Below are 17,569 nucleotides of genomic sequence, written 5' to 3' on the forward strand. Positions count from 1 at the left end.
TATCTACTCACGCTGGAAGTCTAACAGTCTGTTTATAATGTGTGTGACTCTTTAGCTGTTTTAACCCATTTCTTGCTAGTTGTACTTGTGGTCTGATTCTTCCTGTCCAGCTCTTTTTTGCATCTCCATTAGAGCTTATTTGAATAAGGTATCAGCTGGCTGCTAATAGATCTCTTTCTGCACTGACCTTTGCAGCTTATTGCATCAGATGGCAGATGGGTAACGACCCCACGAGTGGGGCAGCCAGTCTATGCTGCCTTTGTTCTCAAGTCATGAATTATTCTGTCATGAATGAGGTAATCATTTGGGTAAAGAAAAGTTCAGTTTGAGTTTTCAATATTTCTGTCCCACTATCTGTTTACCCATAGATTTCTCCATGAGCGTCATGAACAGTCAAAACAAGATCTCAAAGGGCTGGAGGAGACTGTTGTAAGATATTATTTGCTGTCATGATTCATTCAGCTCCCTCGGGAGCTACTGATCCCCTAAATACTGTGTAACTGGTTTAACTGTGCTATTTCCACCCTGTAAATTTTCTCTTCATACTGTAGGCTCGTGAGCTCTACACCCTGCACAACCTCCGCAAGCTTTTTGTTCAAGACCTCACGACTCGAGTTAGAAAAGTAAGATGAACATAACAGAACTGCTATTTAAAAAAAAAAGACTCTTCTATACAGTAAAGCACTTTTTAAAGCAATGTATTTTTTTGTGTACACTATTCTAAAAGATATTTGTTTCTACTTGCAGAGTGCAGAGATGGAGCCTGATGATACTGGGGGATTTATCACTCAGAAACAAAAGATTTCCTTTCTTGAAAACAACTTGGAGCAGCTTACAAAGGTTCACAAACAGGTAACCAACTAGTTGCTATATAAAGAGTGTGGATTATAGTAATAGAGACAGAAAACATTTTACCTGTCCATTACCTTTTAAACATGAAACATCATTACTGTACTTTGGTTTAGCCTGAGCCTCATAGGAGGGAGGCTAATAGTATCAAATTAAAACACAATGCAGTGTGCACCGTTTGTTTTTACTGTCCTATGGGCAAAGGCAATGATAGTACTATCAATCATCTTACTACTGCAACTTCACACAAGTGTCTCCTTGAAAACAGAGCAGCAGGAAGCATTAAACCAGGCTGGTTTAGGGAAATGAAGCTGCACAGCATGAACTCAAATTTTATAAACACAAATGAATTCATCCTCACACAGGTGCAAACAAACACTTCAGTCTCTCTCTTCTCTTTAATCTATACACAGACCCTTAAAAAATTGGACTTAAGCGCTCACACACCTCATGTCTTCATTTGATATTCATAAATGGACCTTTGCAGTGGTCTGTGTGTTGATGTGCTGAATGTTCTGCACACCGGGGAACGATCAGAGACAGGCATATTGGTGAGAGCTGCACTGCAGTAGTTTGTCAGGAAAAAAAACAATCCTAAAGCAACTGCTGGACGTCTCCATCCCATCCACCGCCTGCTGATGTTGTAGGAATGGAGGAAAGTCATGGCTGTAAATCAGAATACTCCCCATGCTACGTGATTAAGGCTCTCAAAGACAGAGACTGGGACAGTGCACAATGATTACAAGGTGCACAGATTTAATCATCCTTCTGTCCAGATAGCTGTGAACACACAACAGTCATGATTTCTTTTATAAAATCATTCACGTTCTGCGAGAATCTGTCTGCTATTCTTTTTTCTTCTTCTTTCTCTAAAATGGTTCAGCAACAAATGATAAAATAATACTGTCAGGCCTCAGATGGAATAACTAAATTTATTATTTTTGCCAGCTAGATAAATTCATCTGGATGTGAAATCCTCAGGTCTTGTGCTTAGTAGCACTGCAGGACAGATGAGCCTGCAGACTGTTTAAAGTATTTTTACCCCCCCACTTTCAGGAAGCACGTCATGTACAGTGAAATGATGTGAATATATATACACATACATACATATAATACACACACACACACATAAACACGCATATATATATATATATATATATATATATATATATATATATATATATATATATATATATATATATATATATATATATATATATATATATATATATATATAAAATAAAAACATAACAAACATTACATGAAGACATTTTAAACCTTCAATAAGTTTTTCCTCTTTAGACAAATCATAGAATAATCCACGAGCAATGCAGCTCTTTAACCCATCATCATTGTTATATTGTGCTTTTTATACTGTATAACTTACTTACTATAAGATCTCATAATCTCAAGTCTTGTATATTCAGTAACTATGCGATCAGAAATTGTATTCTAACTCAGCAGTGATGTTAATAATTACAGGTATCTGCATTAATTGTAAGCTTGAGTTAAATAGCAGACAGTCACTCTGACATTCTGTATAAAGCTTTGTAAGCTTGGGAATTAGTTTCCCTTTAATGTCCATATTGTTTTTTACACATGATTAGTATTTAAGTGAATCTCTGAGTCTTAATTGCAAAAGATCACTGTCCTGTAGCCACCTGGGAGGCTGGGTTTGTGTTTTCAGCTAAGTCTGAGATGCTGATTGTTTTTAAAACCACTATAAGGCTGCACATGGTGTTCCTACCTTTCAGCTCACTGCACCAATTTGGCATCAAGTGACAAAGAGGTTTTGTGTTCTAAGCTAAATGCAGGCATCTTGCTTTTCCAGCTGAAGCGATACAACTTACTCATCAAAGCAAACAGTCAACAAATAATTCCAGGGTTTGTTAGTCAGTAGTCTAAAGTTAAACAAAATTCTTAAAAAAACAAAGACTCAAGACTTAAAATATTACAAACATTAGTCTTCTTTTTTGTACTGGCATTCTTTCTGTCTGATGTTGGGTGTATTGCATGTATGTTCCTGTGTGTGTTCCAGCTGGTACGTGACAATGCAGATCTTCGCTGTGAACTACCAAAACTGGAGAAACGCCTTCGCTCTACAGCTGAGCGAGTTAAGGCATTGGAGGGTGCGCTGAAAGAGGCAAAGGAGGGGGCCATGAATGACCGTCATCGCTACCAGCAGGAGGTGGAACGAATCAAAGACGTGATGAGGGCTCGAAATCCCTTTCGTCGGCCCCATGCTGCACAAATAGGTAACGCATACACCTCACTCACACATTCAGCTGTTTGTATTTAAGTAACAGACACTGTAAGCAGAGCTAGACCTTACATCACACCGCTGCATAATATGTTTCTTTATGAGCTATGTACAGTATTTAGACTACATGACAGTATTATTACTGCATCTACAGGTAAGTTGTGAGAAGTTGCAACCATTATATTTGGTGTCTGAGTATTATATTATTTCTGTTTATTTACTGGTAAATGGTGTCTTTAAACCTTAATCCATTTTCTACAAAGTGCTTTAGGTGTGTCTGTCATTCACACAAACACACACAAAACATCTTGTTTCATATGTACATTTTCTTTTGTACAGTCACACAACATTTGGCTTACTGGGGGAAACATGGGTTCCGTGTCTTGCTTAAGGACAGCTTGAGATGTAGAGGAGCTGGGCATCAAAATACTGAGCATCTGAATGAAAGGGGACATTTCAACTCTTCCTGGGTTTTCTGCATACCAGGAAAACCCAGTTTGCAGGCTTTCACAACATATTCTTTTCTTTCTTTCTTTCCTTCTTTTTTTCTTAGTAAAATATCACTTATCCAGTTCAAACAGATTCTACAAGGAGCTGATCAGATGGAAAATTACATTTTTGCTTAAAAGAATTGAAAAAAAATTATTTAGGCTCGCAGAAGTAAGCAGCATGCCAATAATTTGGATTTGAAAAGATGAGAACTTGCTCTAAATAGCTTTGTTTTTTTTTTTTAACACATCATCTGGATTTATGTCAGATATAGGCATAAAAATGGTGCAAACACACTATAAGATATTGTGAGTAGAGTTGGGTTTAAAAAATTGAGTAATCAATTTTAATCTATTAAACAAACAAAAAAAAAAAATGAATGTATAAAACTTGTAGGTCGATTTTTTTAATGTCATTTCCGGTAACATGACCCTACTCTCAGGTTCACTTACCGAGGTTTGGTGAGATCTTAACATATATATACACACACACAACAGGTTTTTTGTGTTGCCTCCGTCCAAAATCTGCGTCTCTTGCCGAGATGATGTCACATTCATAGTTTTTCATTCACCTATGTGGATTACATTCATCTCTAAAGCCTTTGCAGCGTATTACCGCTCATATTAGTGCACCTGCATGTTTCACCACAACAGGAAGTGATGTCACTATGCACATATGTACTTTGAAATAAATACAGAACACACATAATTAGTTGTAAGAAAATTGGTATTGATATAATCTAAATCAAATCTAAATAAGATGTTGTGAATTAAATTGGTTCAGGAAATTTGTGACGATACCCAGTCCTAGTTGTGATTGTTTTTTTTTTTATTTCTACGTTCTAAAAGTCCATTAATCTAACCATATTAACAAAATACAGCTGGTTTTGTCCACAGATTCTAAACTGGCTCAAAGAGTAAGCGTGAGTGTACATGGTTGTTTGTCTTGTTTCTGTTTTGCCCTTTGATGGATTGTATCTGTCTAGGGTGTACCCCACCCCTTGCCTATTGGCAACTGGGATAACCTCCACCCCCCACCCCTACAACCTCCAATGGGATGAAATGGGTATAGAAAATGGATGGATGGGTTATTTAAGCATCTCAGTTTCAAAGTCAGAGGTGGTTTAATTTAGTAAAAGTTTGTGCATGTATATAAAACAAGAATGAAAGCATCACGTCCTTGGTCAATAAGATATGAAAAAGAAGTCAGGGGATCTAAAGTGTGTAATAGGTGCATTTGCCTGCATGTCCAAATCAAAGTTCTGGATAGTTTTGGATAGCATCAGGCTATAAAATGACAAAGTGTGTTAAAAGCAACACCAAAATGTGTGTTTGATTATCAACATTTCACTATTAGAATAGAATAGAATAGAAATACTTTATTAATCCCTCCGGAGAGCCTCAGGGAAATTTGGGTACCAGCAGCAACACAACACCAACAGTAAAGCAGGACAAGCACAAGACACAATATATACAGGTACAAAGCAAAATAGAGGCAAACAGAATGCAATAAATATAACAATAATAACAATAAGATGAGTTAAATAAAACAATATAAAAAAGCATTGCACACAGTAGAGGTGGTACAGATTCCCAGTTCACTATTGCACTATTACACATATTCTGTTCAAAGACAAAACTGTGAAAAGAGACAATACCACGAAATGAATCAAGGGAAATAAAGGAAACTATTAATCTGTAATTAACATCACAAATCCATATTTATTACTACAGGGGCAAGAGAATCAAATTCAAGCACCGTCAGTTTTGGTTTCCAGATGTAAACACTGTTTCTGATGCTTCTTTCCTTTGCATCCCACAGTGAGAGAAATCTCTCACCATGGTGCAGCCATCCTTTTCATGTCCCTCATGTGCCTTCCTCACAAATAACATCCATCGTATGCTTTCCTTCCTCTTATCTATCATTTCTTTCTCTCCCTCTACCACATCACTGTTTTTTTATACACTGCATGAGCAAGCTGCAGCACTTATTGCTGATGGAGATGTCAATCCATTCCAAAGTCAGGAAACAGAAGTGCTATAAATACATATATATTGTAATGTCATTGCTTATGAGGTGTCCCTGTACACTATATTCAACAACAATGTTTGTATGTGTTGTATAAAGTAGGTTGTACTAAAATGTAGCAACAATTCAAACGTTAAGAAATATTTATGCTTGAATGGATTTAACAGTTTAGTGAAATATTGCTCATGTAAGGTTTTATTTAGTGTGCATACAGTGTGAATGCTCATATTGAGAGGTGGAATGAATGCAAATCCTCAGCAAAGCATTGTAATCCATTTTGATCACCAGCTCCTCTCATCACTGGTTCATCTGAAGATAATTGCATTAAAGAAATTAGAGACATTTGCTGCTGCTGCTATGAGAAATGAGTCATTGATTATGTGAGAGATTTTAGAATGACCATTTCTATCACAGGATTATACCAATGCAGCCGATAACAGCTGTGAAACTGCTTTACATTAATATGATCACAGCATTCCAGATGCATCAAAACATTTTTACTTTTTTTTTCCCCCTCAGTTACGCTGTGATATACAATCTTAGTCAAACGGAAGATGTTCTATGTGTGAATTAGTGTTTGTTGGATGAATGGCTCAGTCAATACATCCTCTGTTGCAGCAAAAGCTGTGCGCCCTGGTCACTACCCAGTCTGTCCCACCAACCCATTCTTCATCCGAGGCTATAGTGAACATCCCATTGCCTTCTGCAATGCTGTTTTCCACAACAAAAACAACCGACCAGCAGTTGCTCCTGCTGCTCCAGCAACACCAGAAAATGAGGCCAGGTTACCTGAGGTCATCTCCAACCAGAACAGCCCTACAGAACACCTTGGCTCCCAGAACAATGACACACACGACAGTGATGCCCAGAACAACATGTAAGTAATCCCAGTTTCATGTGGTAAAGATGGCAGGTGGTTCTTTGGTATTCTCTATCAACTTTTTACCTCATTGACTTTGACAAAATAACCCCTCAACATTTCTGGTGCAGACTGGGGGTATCTCAAAGTTAATTTCTCAGCTTCTCAGCTTTAATACATGATCAACTTATTAGCAAGTTCTCTTCTGTTCATGGACATTGTATTTGGACTAAATAATTTTAAGTCCTCCTACTTCTCATTTCCAAGATAGTTATTATCTCAGATGACTCACTGACAGGTCTATTTTTTTAGTGTTTTGAAACACTTTCTTAAACTCTGATACTTTGGTTTGATAAAAATATCTTACATCAAGGTTCACTAGTTGGACTTTCTGTAACTTTTAACCACAGTGTGGTTTGGTTGTCACGACAACCTTCCAATTATGGAATTGTCATTAAAAGCTAAACGTTTGCAATGTCTTTCTTAATTTGTAAGTGATAAATCTGTGTTGTGTTCTCATCATGAAAAACTTGAACAATTAATTATCTTGAAACTGAAAAGGATTTTCTCTGTACAAATGCAATGTGATAATTTGATTTATGTTCAGATCTACACTTACTTTCTGTGTTTAATTAAAGTTATATGTTAATTGATTCAAAGACCAAAATACCAAAATCTTGCACAGCAAGACTGACATAGATATCTGTTTTTACAGGGTTCCAGCAGAACCAGCAAGCACAGCAGACAACACTCCTGAGATGCTAGATTCAGAAAATGGTGAGCCATCCCCCCCTTAGAGAAAGTCTTTTGAAATAACGAGTAATGCTTAGATTATGATCGGCATGGGTAATTTCATTTCTTTTATGAGGGTTATTTAGTGATGCCCATTATGCCCTCATACCAGCCATTATGTTTGATTGTTGTTTTATATACAGAATGATGTCTTAAACTAGTTTACAGTGATCATTTTGCTGCAGTTATCATAATGCATTTTTTTTCCACTTTCATGCTCTCATTTTCACATCATGGGCCTATGGTCAGTAGATTTTAGCTGTCAGTGTGACGAGAGAGGCGGTGGGTTTCAATGTAGGTCAGACAGCTTTGCATAAACTTTCCATTTTATAACAAGATATAGATTGACATTATATCAATTTAACAAAAACATGTGCAGTCAAATTTAAGATTCTCCTGCTCTGCAAGGGTTTTGTGCATCTTCATGCATGTGTGTGAATGTGTGTGTTAACACTGTAGGAGATAGATTAGGCTTGCAGTATCATTACTCAAAGTGCATACAGACAGGCTAGATGCCCAACTCAGCCTCTGACCCAGTGATGACAGCTGTTGTGTTGTGCAACAACATCACACCCAGTTGATTTACCAGGAATATCAATAAAAGTCTCAAACGGGGTTAGAGCTGATTCATCAATCTGCTGCAACAGCACATGCCCTTTATTCATGATCGGATCTGACTACTGTTGTCCTTTGAGTCCTTTTTGGATATAATCAGGCTGGATTTAGTTTTTAGATGGTTTGCTCCATCATAAACTTGCTGTAGCTGATGTGAAATATATGTCTGTCCTGTTGTTACGAAAGTCATTTGCATTTAATTCAGTTTACTTACTAGGTCAAACTTCTGAAGCTAAAGTTCTTGCTGGTTCATCCTTGTACTCAGTGTCATGAATTTCAATAAGAGTTTATGGGAAAGTTTATATCTCAAAGCCAAATGGATCTTCAAGGTCTGTGCCCCAAATTTCTCATTGCTTTTCTGTAGTCTGCCACATGGAGCCTTGACAGTTTATTTTGCTCTAAAAAATTTTTTATGAATTGTCACTATGTTTCGAGTTTTTGTTTTTCTTTTGGGGGGGGGGGGTGTTGAGGGAAGTTCTACTCATTTGAAGCTTGAAGTTGTACACAAATTAAATAATTTTGCTTCAGTGCATAACAATGAATTGACAATGAATGAATTAATACAAGCTTATAGCAGGTGAAGCTGTCTTTTTACCAATGTGTTGTAACACACAAAACAATATTTTGTGATATGATTTTCAGTTAGGAAAGCTCAGTCAGAGCCTCAGAGAAGCTTCTTAAGTTTAAAAATCCCATTTCCCATATTAAGTGCTGCTCTGCTGCAATGATCATCTACTGGTAATTGCAGCTGTTAGGAGAGATAGGCTTTTAACGAAAGAACATTCCCTGGATGGGAGTCTTTGAAACTTGTGGCCCAGGTGGTACTTTGTTATCAGCTGTTCAAGCAGAAATAGCAGTAGTAGGTAGATTGCCCTCCTCCAGCAAGATCTAATGAAATTGTGAAAGAATAAACAATAATTTCAACGTTCCTTTGTCACTTGCTCTTCACATTCACTTCACTGAATAATTTAGGGCCAAATTACATTAATTTGTTATAGACCAACCAGATCCCTCAGGTCATCAAGGTCAAATCTACTTTCTGTTCTCAGAGTCAGAACTAAACATGGAGAGGCAGCCTTTAGCTTTTATGCTCCTCACATGTGGAACAAACTTAGCAGTTTTAAATCAGGGTTAAAAACTTTTCTTTGTGCCATCTGTCTGTCTGTCTAAAGATCTTTTATTTCCTTTTAAAGTTTGTTCTAATGATTCTTCTTCACCCCAGTGTAAAGCTTTTAATGTTTTATGTAAAGCACTTTGAATTGAATTGAATTGCCATATAAATAAACTTGTCTTGCCTTTGTCATTCCATAACCAAATTGCATTTATGTCTGTATATTTTTTATATATTATATATATTATATATATATATATATATAATATATTTTTATATATATTGTTTTTTAGAAATTTAATGATATTGCAGCATTTTTCATTTCATTAGATTTTATTACAGTAAGTTAAACCATTCATGAAAGCTCTACAAGGAAAGGTGATGACAGATGATAAAAAAATATACACCAATCAGCAGTCAATATTAATTTCTTGTAAAGATGACCTCAGGCTTTTACCAACTTTCATGAATTAGCTGATAGGGTTGTCAGATTGTTTCAAGCAGCTGCTTGTTCCAAAGTCATATATCATCAAAGGCTTTGAGCTGTATTTACGTGCCAAACCCACTACCCCCACTCTCCTTTTTACACACCACCATCCCTGTCGCTGTGCACCTGCCTGCATCTTTATGCACTCTTTCTGTCCGCAGGAAACACCACAGATATCAATGACAACAGGTAAGACTAGTGCATGCATTTTGATCACTGCAAAACACCCACTGCTGTCTACCTTGCTGTGGCTCCTGTGTTGTCAGCATCGAGCTGAAATCTTTAACACATAACTTGTGCAGGGTTTTGTAAACAAATTAGTGTCTACAAGTAACACAGTATACCTTAATACAGTACAGGTGACACATTTTTGCTAACAGAAAGTAAAAAACTTAAAGAGTCATATTGTCACATTAATTTTGCATGCACTGATTCCACTTGGGCTTTAAAAACAAGCACATTAGGAGCTGCTCTTCACTGCTGTCTCTGCTGCTTCGCTGCCCCCTTGTTGTTGTCATTGCTACTGCTGCTACAACCTGTGATTGCGGTGTGTTGCTTAGCCTGTGTCTGAATGTGAATTCTGCGTCCAGAACCAATGTCTGTGACAACCAGGACCCAGTCAAACTCCACAACCTGAAGCCCGAGGCTTCAGCCAGCTAATAGACCTCAGCAGGTAAGAACACAGAAATACAAAGAAACAGCTAAGTGAGCTTTTCTTTTCTTTGTAAAGAAAATGCACCACAGACAAAGAATAAATCAAAAGCTACTTACTTGAGTATCTTTACTGACACATCAGTTGAATGATTCATAGGTGACTGTTTAGTACCTTAACAAAATAATTAAAGAAAATGCAAGAACTGGACTTAAAATTAATTTTAAAAAAGCAGAATGTATATAAAGAAACACTTTGAAAGACCTTCATAAAGTCTGGCACTCAATAGCACTTTAAAAGATTACAAGAAAGTCTGGCTTCTAGGAAGCAAAATATAAAAAAAGATGGGTGTTGTAGACCTTGGCACAAAGCTGCATTTGGCTGGAAATGTTAAAAGCCACAGACATACCACACAAACTTACTTTTTGATTTGTGAACAACAGGAATGTCAAATCTCTCGATGCCAATGAATTTGTATGACATGCAGGCCTCTCACATTGAAATACATATCTTCAGAAGTAATGTGTGGCATTACTGGTTGGTGTCACCTGCAGTATGCCGCAATGTGAGTTTGGGCATTAATTAAAACTGTAAGCTCATTATGAAGCATTTGCTGAAAAGTATGCAGCTAGTAGCTTCATTCACTGAGGGGAACAGAAACATTCTTTTCTTATTTTTGCTATATTTTTATAGAAATTAACTGTACTAGTGTGATGTGTTGTATAAATTGATTTATTGGAGCTGATCCTATTTTGTGAAACATCACTATATCTCTTTTTGGATGTGAGTTTCCACCTGGGACTGTGCCAGCTGCTAGACTGGAAGAATAGGATTTCCTGCATTACACAAACTAGATGCACTTTCCTCCAAACTGCCTTACGGACAGCCTCATTTATCTGCTATTAGCACCATTTTTTTTTTAATCTACTAAGTTGTACATAGCAGCCCAGTCTTTCAATTTGCAAAAGGAAACTTGTGAATAATAGGAATAAAATAACCTCTGCTTACTTCATCCCACTGCTCTTGCAGGGTTTTTTGTTAAGTTATAATTTTTGGCCAAATCTTTTAGAGCTCGATCTTTCATTTTCTTTTTTTTAAGTTTCAAACTTAACTTGCAAAACTAATGTTGTTATTCAGTAATTACTGAGATTATTTTTTATTTTCATTCAAATAAAACCAAATATTCTATCTGCAGTCTCAGGACTGCAACCAAGCTGTTATATAAGGAGGATCTAAAAGTTACCCAAATTTTGTAAACTGGGGTAAAGTTTTCTGCAGAATATTAAACTTTGCAGCTTGTGAATTTTACAGCAAAAACTAAATTTGCTCTCTGAGATGAGTTTCCCAACATAACTAACTCCCCTTGAAGGCATCAGACATAAAATGACATGTTCCTTCTGGCAATGCCGGGACATGACTCAAGCAGCTGTCTCTTTTTGTTCTATAATCTTTTGTTCTCCCCATTTATCCTAAAATCCGTCTGACTTTCATTCTCACTGTTTTCTGTGTCTTTCTCTCTTTAGGCAGACAATTTTGTCTGAGGCCACTTCTGTAAATCTGCATGCAGCTGATTGCCGTCCTTCCCAACTTCCCTTTCTCTCCCATCCTCTCTCATTGTAAAAGTCCTCCAGTCTATTTTTAAAACCCTGTTTGCTCTTCTCTGATTCCTTCTTTCTTTACTCTGGTGTGTGGGGTGTATGATAGTAACAGTTTGGCATACACTGCATCCCAAATCCCCAACTTGGCAGCTTACACCTGCTGCTGCACCCTACACCCCCCATGACTGGAAGTTCAAAGAGGATACAAACAGAGAGGTGAGGAAAAGAAGGTGCAGTACAATAGGCTACCACTGAGAGGTTCTGTTTGACACTGCGGACAAAAAACAGTGCAGTTAAGAGAAAATTTATTATTAGTATCACCATTGGTAAACATACGGACTATGTGAAAACACAAAGATTTGAAAATACAAACCAAAATGTGTTTGACAACATGAAAACAGTAGAAAACCTGCGCTCACCTTACTAACATTTATACCTCTTACTGCATGCTTTTTTTTACGTTTGTCTTCAGTATTTTTTGGAAAATACAGGATAAAGGTACAAACCTAGGGATGCAAAACTGTCTCAAAATATTTTGGTCACAGCAGGAATACAGAAGACTCTGCCAGTTTTTGTATATGGAAAACTAAAAAGACAGACATCAGTTTACAGAGCAATATTCAGTGTGTTGTTTACTGTGATCAAAACATATTACAAGCCAAGAAACCAATGATGCACTGGGTTGTCTTTCAGCACTATTTGACATGCTCACTCTGTTTTTCAGTAAATAGCTAAAAACAGGCCAACAATATTAATTAATTCCTTTAAAAAATGCATTTCACTACCAGTTGGAGAACTGAAGATGCTGATTGAAGCCAAGAATAAAGATATGTTTTCTATTGATATTTTTAACTGCAACATTGCGATTCCCTAATGGATTTTGGTCTAAAATTTGCAAAACCAGTTGAACTATTTTCTTGAAAACAGGAAAGTAACAGAATTCCACCACTCTTCCGTTAAAGGGAATCTGTCATGCATATTTGTAGGTTTTTATCTTTAGGAGTCCACCAGAGTGGACTGTAATCAATCTGAAAGCCAATAACTAGTTCACAGCTGACAATAATTCAAGGCTTCGATCATATCTTGTGAATATGTCAATGTTAATGCTTTCAAATGTTAATACAAAGACAAATACTCATTAGATTAAAGTTTCACAGTTGTATTTCAGTGTGTGTTCTCCGACTTTTGCTTCTCTATGCTAACTTACATGTAGCCAAAGAGAACTTTTGGACACAATTGGTTAATGCTACTTCGAAGATCAGTGAATTAAAAATGGAAACTACAATTCTCCAGCTGGGGCAATCTTGTCCCTTCCCTACCTACATTATTTTTTCCTATAATTCATGAACAGATTATCTGTTCATAAAACAATTCTAGCTTCATATCCACAACAATCTAAAGTCCACAAGTATTGCTTTTATACATATTAATATTGTCCTCTGAAATTCTGGCTATGTTTAATATGAACGTTCAAAATTGTTTTATTGAATATAGTTCAGTAAGGAGAGATTAATAATGTACAAAAGCTAAATGTAAAGCATTTTTTTTTTGCATCAGCTCTATGGAGCAGTAGCATCAGCAAATAAAGGAGATGGGGTAGGATACCCCCTTCCCCTCCAACCACAATCACATATGACAAGTCTAATTTCAGTATGATATTAATTTTTTATATGCTATGGTTGCAGGATTGGAACACTTAAACCAATGGTTCCCAACCTAGTGTCCCTGGACCCCCAAGGGGGTCCCCCAAAGAGTCTCAGAGGCTTTAACTGTTCAGGAGTAGTGTGATTTAAATGAAGGCCATGGCACACAGAGACAACTTTGGTTTTATCAAAATATGGAATCAGCCAGAACGCATAATTTATGGTGAGAAGAAGCTGATGAAAGCTGATGGTTTCAACACAGAGCAGTGGTCAACAGCTTGTTGGTTTTACGCATGGACCTCACAGAGACATAAGACAGTGATCATATCTTTATTGGACAGGGAATAAACAGGAAGCATCTTACTTCACAGCAGAGGAGATGGGTCCATGAGGATAAGAGCATCAAGGTCCAGTGGGGAATGACTGCGGAACTGGGATAGATAAAGGCTGGTGAAACAAGGAGTGGCAGGTGTGACTGGTTGTCCTAATTGTAATGACTGGATCAGACACAGGTGTGGAGGATCAGGGAACTGCAAGTGGCAAAGTGGCAGGACAGGTGGTGACAGTTGGTAGTTGCAGGAAGGGGGTCCTCAGGGAAAATAAGTTGGGAACTACTGACTTAGACCAACAACAAGTTAGGATATATATACATCCACACCTGCAACAAATAAAACTTGACCAAGCCTCTTAAGACAAAGATGACCTTTCATATTTGATTTTTAAACTCGGATCATACATAAGTTCATACATTGCAAAGTTTTCACTTTTTAGTGGAAGTAAGCAACAGACTCTTAAATCCTCTTTGCAACACTCTTGACCATTAAAGCTTTGACACCCACACTGTCTTACAAAGGAAGGAAAAGGATTTTTCTTAAAGAAGAAATGATGGTTAACTGAATGTTAAGAAAAACACACTTTATTATTCCATTGTTGACAGCAGTCCCTGCAGCATGTCTGACTTTTAATGCACATTATTTGCTTTGACTAATCTGAAAAGAAACTTCATCTGAACCATAATAAAAAACAAAAGACACAGAGAATGATTGTTATAAATGACTCATCTTGTATTTGTGAAGAGACTTTTAAGGTGTTTATTATACATATAAAAAAAATGCCTGTCAGGGAATGTAGTGAAACATTCAGTCTTTGTCCTGTCATCGAACAGCATGGCAGAATAGAAAAAAATGTGTAGCAACTATTTTTATATTCCTAGAAAAAGTTAGAAAGAAATATATATATATATATTATTTATTATTTGCTCTATTTAAAATGTTATTTATTTGCTACTTATTCTTAATTTATACCTGTTGTTCACTGTGATTCATTTATATTGTGTTTTGCAAATGAATTATTTTTAGACGCATTTCTTTTACCAGAATGAAAAAACCTTTGGATTCCCACTGTTTTGTGTATGTATGTGTGCAGCTGCCATTCCACAGGAATTAGTTAAAGTGACGATGAACTCTGGTTCCTTGTTGCACTGCCTCAGAGTGAAACCAAAGCACTGATAATAGTGCATCATTTACAAAGTCCTTGTACTGCAATAACCTACAACCTTTAGGCTCAGTTAGTTTATGACACCAGGGTTACTGCAGGTTATCAAGAGCTGATGCAACCCTGTCTTATCCCACTAACACACTCACACATACACAGATATAGCATCTCAGCAGCCAGTGAGGTGTTTGACCTTTGAAAATACATGAAGTGGGTGCAGTCTGAGATATCTGAACAGATAAGTTAATAGTCTCACTGTCTTAACGCACCAATGATCTGTCACTCTGACCCACTGTCAAACTTTCTCTGTTGACCTCCTGATCAGACAGTCAGGATTAGAGAGTCAAGACTGACGATGGCCGCACTGCAACGGTGCCTGTGTGCACTTTTATGTATGCTGTTTATGTTCTAGGAAAGTCTTTCTTTAATTAGAAGTGCTCTTGTATTTTCGCATTCTGAGACCCTTTAAATAAAATAAACCAATTACCAGTCATACTAGCCCGCAAATGATGGTGGAAATCATACATATGCATATGTTTAGTTGAGAAGAAGAAGTACATACAATAACAACAAACAGATTTGTGTTAAGGATGGACCTAAAATTAAACTATACTACATGTTTTAACTGTAAACATGTAAAGTAATTAAGTTTTGTTAAAGTGACTAAAACAGTAACCCCTTTATTAAGAAAACTTGTTTGACCCAGATGTTGTGTAGAGCTCCAGTCAGGACAAAACATGAAAACTCATGGAAAAAAAAACCTGAGCAGAAGAGGGAAATCTTCCAAACTGCAAAGTTTTTTTTTTTTTTATTAGTAAAACAATTTTAAAATAACTATGAACACACAAAATGATTTAAATAAGTTTTAAATCATTTTAACAGTGAAATTTAGAAAGAAACTACGAGGATACTTTAAGTTGTATAATTTATAATTTGGTATTTTTTCATTTTTTCCCCTCTTGAACACAGTTACAGACCGACTCATCCAATTAATATACTATACTGACTTTATAGCAATATTTTCTTGATGGTGTTATTGTTTGTACCTCCTCATCCCTCTTTTCTCTGAGTATGTAACACTGCAACTGTTTGTATTCTGTCTGAATTTGAGGTTAAATGTGTTTACATAACCTACATGTGCTGAATGTGAATGGCCAACCTGCGATCGATCATTGAAACAGATATTCTGCTGACATGCACTATGGTTGCAAACTTACCTGCGAGGATGAGTGAAGAATTGTTATTTTTATACTTATTTGTCTCACTGTTCTGTTTGTCTGACATTAATTGCAAACAATCAACGAAAATATTCTGGCAAGAAAAATTATGTGTGATACTGTATCCGAAATATACAGAAACAACAGGAATGGTAGAGTGGTTTCAAAAAAGTTAGAGACAAAATGTCTGTGTTTGTTTGTACAGCTGTGTCTTGCTTGATTTGTTTATAGTATGTGATGTAGTGCATGGAGTACTCTTTTCTGTGGCTGCTGAGAAACAGCTTTCTTATCACATGAAAACTAATTTCAATAAATATGATCCTGTGTCCATAAACTTGCTGGTTTGTCATTACTTTTTTTCCTTTAATGCTATAATAAAAGGCGTGTTGTATAAGAATTATTCTCAACTTCTTTGTGATTATAGACATATTTTGAGCTGTAAAAATTATTTAGAGGTTATAATTGCTGGCAGTAAACTCACAGGCTGATAGAGAGCCAGGACAGTGAAAGCAGCTTTGAAAAGTGCTGCAGCAGTGGGGCCAATGTCTTCTCTCAACAAAACAAATCAGTAGTTGTTGTGATGAAATTTTGTTCTTATGCAAGCTTCATGTTGTTATAAATTACATATATTACATATTATGTAAACAATTGTGTTGATTTGTGCCAGAAAGTCGATTTATAAATAAAATAAAATTTGATTTGATTTGATATAATGGAAGCTGTAGCAAAAGTAGCCTTGAGATGCTCAGATTAGCAAAGTAATACAAGTTGCATTTACTGTGATCATGTAGGGAATCACAGGGATAACTCAGCACTGTAGAAGTGAGTAAGTTATTTGACATGAGCTGATGACAGTGGTGTATCTGTTCTGCTTGCTCATATAAAATGCCATTAAAATCTCATGGTATTTTCTTCTCTCTTTTGTTAGGACAGAATCATTCAGGATGTTATTCTTATTTACTGTAAAGTATAAAATTGAGTAATGTTGCCCTGAGTCTTGATGAAGTTCTGTAGTAGCTCTATGTAAAAATAAAACTTGTGATAAACAGAATGATTTTAAAGTTTCATTATTAAGATTATTGTCAAGATTCAATATTTAGAAACTGGAAAAGTACACAAAAGAAAGAGTGTGTGATGCATTGTGTTTACTTGGATTACATTGCTTAAAATCAGGTCAAAATTGTGTTTAAAACTGCCAAATAGGAATTATTTTCGAGCATATAATTGTTAAGGATGCATTTTGGATGACCTGTATTGGCAGTAGTTTACTCTGGATAACGTACATTTAGTGTCGTCCTTATTTGTTATTAGCAGGTAAGTTCGTATATCTATAAGTCCAAAACTGTACATGTGTACTTTTCAAAACCAAAATACCCACATTTAACTATACCTACCTATATACAATACAGGTACCTACATACCTGATTTTTATTTTTAAAAATATTTAAACATGTTAAGAGACTGCTTGATAAAAA

The 17,569-nt window shown here is 36.3% G+C and overlaps 1 protein-coding gene across 1 annotated transcript in view; it reads left to right on the top strand.

The window, feature by feature from the left end:
- kif5ab (kinesin family member 5A, b) overlaps window positions 1-12,749 on the top strand; it is a 65,160-nt gene extending 52,411 nt beyond the window's left edge. The window contains exons 21-29 of the mRNA XM_041979945.1: window positions 369-429; window positions 552-623; window positions 748-852; window positions 2,888-3,104; window positions 6,245-6,503; window positions 7,201-7,262; window positions 9,652-9,679; window positions 10,081-10,163; window positions 11,666-12,749. Of these exons, the coding sequence (XP_041835879.1) occupies window positions 369-429; window positions 552-623; window positions 748-852; window positions 2,888-3,104; window positions 6,245-6,503; window positions 7,201-7,262; window positions 9,652-9,679; window positions 10,081-10,150 (874 nt within the window). The 3' untranslated portion in view covers window positions 10,151-10,163; window positions 11,666-12,749. The remainder of the gene's footprint in view (window positions 1-368; window positions 430-551; window positions 624-747; window positions 853-2,887; window positions 3,105-6,244; window positions 6,504-7,200; window positions 7,263-9,651; window positions 9,680-10,080; window positions 10,164-11,665) is intronic.
- Window positions 12,750-17,569: the final 4,820 nt, after the last annotated feature.

This window comes from Melanotaenia boesemani, chromosome 3 (genome assembly GCF_017639745.1).
Source record: "Melanotaenia boesemani isolate fMelBoe1 chromosome 3, fMelBoe1.pri, whole genome shotgun sequence".
In the NCBI taxonomy this organism is placed as follows: domain Eukaryota; kingdom Metazoa; phylum Chordata; class Actinopteri; order Atheriniformes; family Melanotaeniidae; genus Melanotaenia; species Melanotaenia boesemani.